Source organism: Penaeus chinensis, chromosome 20 (assembly GCF_019202785.1).
Source record: "Penaeus chinensis breed Huanghai No. 1 chromosome 20, ASM1920278v2, whole genome shotgun sequence".
In the NCBI taxonomy this organism is placed as follows: Eukaryota; Metazoa; Arthropoda; class Malacostraca; order Decapoda; family Penaeidae; genus Penaeus; species Penaeus chinensis.
The window spans coordinates 14,066,593-14,069,092 of record NC_061838.1 but is presented as its reverse complement, the minus strand read 5'-3'; the positions used below and the strand labels follow the sequence as shown (position 1 = coordinate 14,069,092).

The 2,500-nt window shown below is 39.6% G+C and overlaps 1 protein-coding gene across 3 annotated transcripts in view; it reads right to left on the bottom strand.

The window, feature by feature from the left end:
- The window catches only part of LOC125036260 (GTP-binding nuclear protein Ran), a 3,585-nt gene that overhangs the window by 1,014 nt on the left and 71 nt on the right, over positions 1-2,500 (bottom strand). The window contains exons 1-3 of one of the 3 annotated variants that reach the window (XM_047628740.1): positions 2,398-2,500; positions 457-653; positions 1-78 (exon numbers count right to left, since the gene is read on the bottom strand). The exon at positions 1-78 is cut by the window's left edge and continues 178 nt beyond it; the exon at positions 2,398-2,500 is cut by the window's right edge and continues 71 nt beyond it. In XM_047628740.1, the coding sequence (XP_047484696.1) occupies positions 1-78; positions 457-653; positions 2,398-2,500 (378 nt within the window). Of the gene's footprint in view, positions 79-456; positions 654-1,918; positions 1,938-2,280 lie in introns of those variants that run through there. The other 2 variants (XM_047628741.1, XM_047628742.1) reach the window with 2 other exon arrangements.

Sequence of the window (2,500 nt, the reverse complement as noted above, 5' to 3'; positions counted from 1 at the left end):
GCACAGTGGGCCTGGATGTAGTAACCATCACGAAGACCTCCCAATTTCTCTTGGCCAGCAGTATCCCAGACATTGAATCTGTTGGGGTTTATTTTTTTTTAAAGATTCAAAGCATATAACAAAACAAATAGAACATGCAAAAAGTGATGAAGCATCTATCTATGGCTGCATTATTTCTGTATCATCAGGTGCTTGAGCTTACTATGCCTTTAATGGCTAGCAATCTACTTTCACTAAAACAGTACTGTTAAACATGAATTCTTTTATCTGAGGAACATAATTTTTAAGGAAACTATTAAAACTATGTAATTTATCTAACTATATATATATATATATATATATATATATATATATATATATATATATATATATATATATATATATATATATAAAAAAACCTTAACATTTCTAAATGTTCAGGGAAACAAGCTTAAAAATTACAAAATATATACTTACTTAATGGGTCCTCTATTTGTATGGAAAACAAGAGGATGGACCTCCACACCAAGGGTGGCTACATATTTCTTCTCAAACTCTCCTGTCAAGTGACGCTTTACAAAGGTAGTTTTACCAGTACCACCATCACCAACCAACACCAATTTAAAGGTGGGCATGTCCTGTTCTGCCGCCATGGTGGAGATTTGGACTTGGTTCTGAAAAAATAAATATACTATAATTTTTTTCAAAGGACACCACAAACCCACAAAAAAATGTGCACACACAACTACACAAAATAAACAGATCGGAATTCCAAGCTGCCTGTACACTGCAACTGGAAATTCTAGGTGCAGTCAAAAGAGAATTTTCAATAAAGGCAGAAAGCTTAAGATCCACGTGTCTAATTTGTTTGAATATATATATTTTTTATCTAACATTCTAAACTCATTTACAAACTGACCCATTTCTGAACTTTTCACTTGGCCTCTGCAATTACAAAGAGAATCATCTTCACACCATGTATTCCACAGTAATGCTCTACACTGTTCTATTCTCCATAATCAGCCAAGACAAGGGGAAAACTTGCACTACAAATTGCAAAGCAAATGAGAAATATAAATATTCTGGATTTTGAAATATTCATGGTTTTCAAAACAAGCCTTCACATATTAATATTAACTATTTTCTTTGAAATTACACTTTAAATCTACTGTACTATGTGACCTATGACCTATGATTACAAGTCCAACAAGACTGCCAGAATGATATGGGACTGTAATGGTCTCAATGCACGGTGTTCTGCAATGGCTTTGCAAAACTCCCTATGCATACTCTAACAAGATAGAGCTTGGGCTGGTTACTGGACAGACTCATGGACTTCAATCTTATTGGCATTATGAAAAGGGGTACAATCACACCCAATGGAAATGGCACAGACTTGTCAAGCAACCATCATAAAAATGAAAGCAAACTTCTTTGGATCATGTATGCAAATTGCCACAACCACCCTATCTAAAACTTCAGGCCAGGAAGAAAGGAGACAAGAATCTAAGTCTTAACCACACAGAAACACGATTCTGATGTCATTTTCCTACAATTCCACTCCCGAAACTCATACAAATCTTGAATGCTCCAGCTCTTGAAGTTCCAAGGTTTAGTTCAAGAATGCACACAAAACCTAGCTAACTGTACACTGCAGTTCTAGGCAACGTACAGATGACGCCCAGCACACCCCATTCCATTCTAAGGTTTACGTTTAAAGCGTACGGCTGCAGAGTTGAAAACATCTACTTATAAGTTCCGTTCTCCGAAATAACTAAAGTGGTTGGTTAATTCTTAGGCTCCATTTGCCAAATCTAAAGACCGCTTATCATTATCACCTTGAACTTTAAAGGTTCTGCAAGGGGGAAAGAAAAGCCTTTCCTGCTCTACTACCACCTCGGAGGCTCCCGCACCCCGACTAGAGAAAAACACGACATACCCTCTCGCCACGGAACCCTCCAGACACCTAGGAAATCAAATCCGAACAGCGAGGCTTCCGCCAAGGGACCCTCGGAGTTCAAGGAGCGGTCATGTTCTCGGCCTCCTCGGGGTGTGGCAGGAGCCGCCGCCTCCACTAGCATCCTCATCTTCATCTACTTTTCATAACTATCAAATCAACAAGCATCATCTACTCCAACAAGCCTGCGTCATCGCTAAATTTACATTTTCTTAGTCTAATCGCGCCGTCCCGGAACTTAAATATTGTCCCCAAAAAGAGCGCCATTCGCCATCTTCTTTGTTTGACGGGATTTTCACCATAGCACCTATCTTCAGATCCCTATTATCTGAGAAAGTACGTACCAACAACAGCTAAAACTTTTACAGTGGTATAGCTGTGGATATTATCTAGTGTTCCTGCGGGTCCAAGACACACACATACACCGATGTCGGGGGTATAAGACGATATAATATACTCACACGGATGAGCTGTACGGACCAGATTCCCGTCAAGGCTTCGAGGCGGCGGGCCGGGAAGACTCTGGAAAGGCGCGCGCTGATTGGTCGAGCGCCACATTTAAAC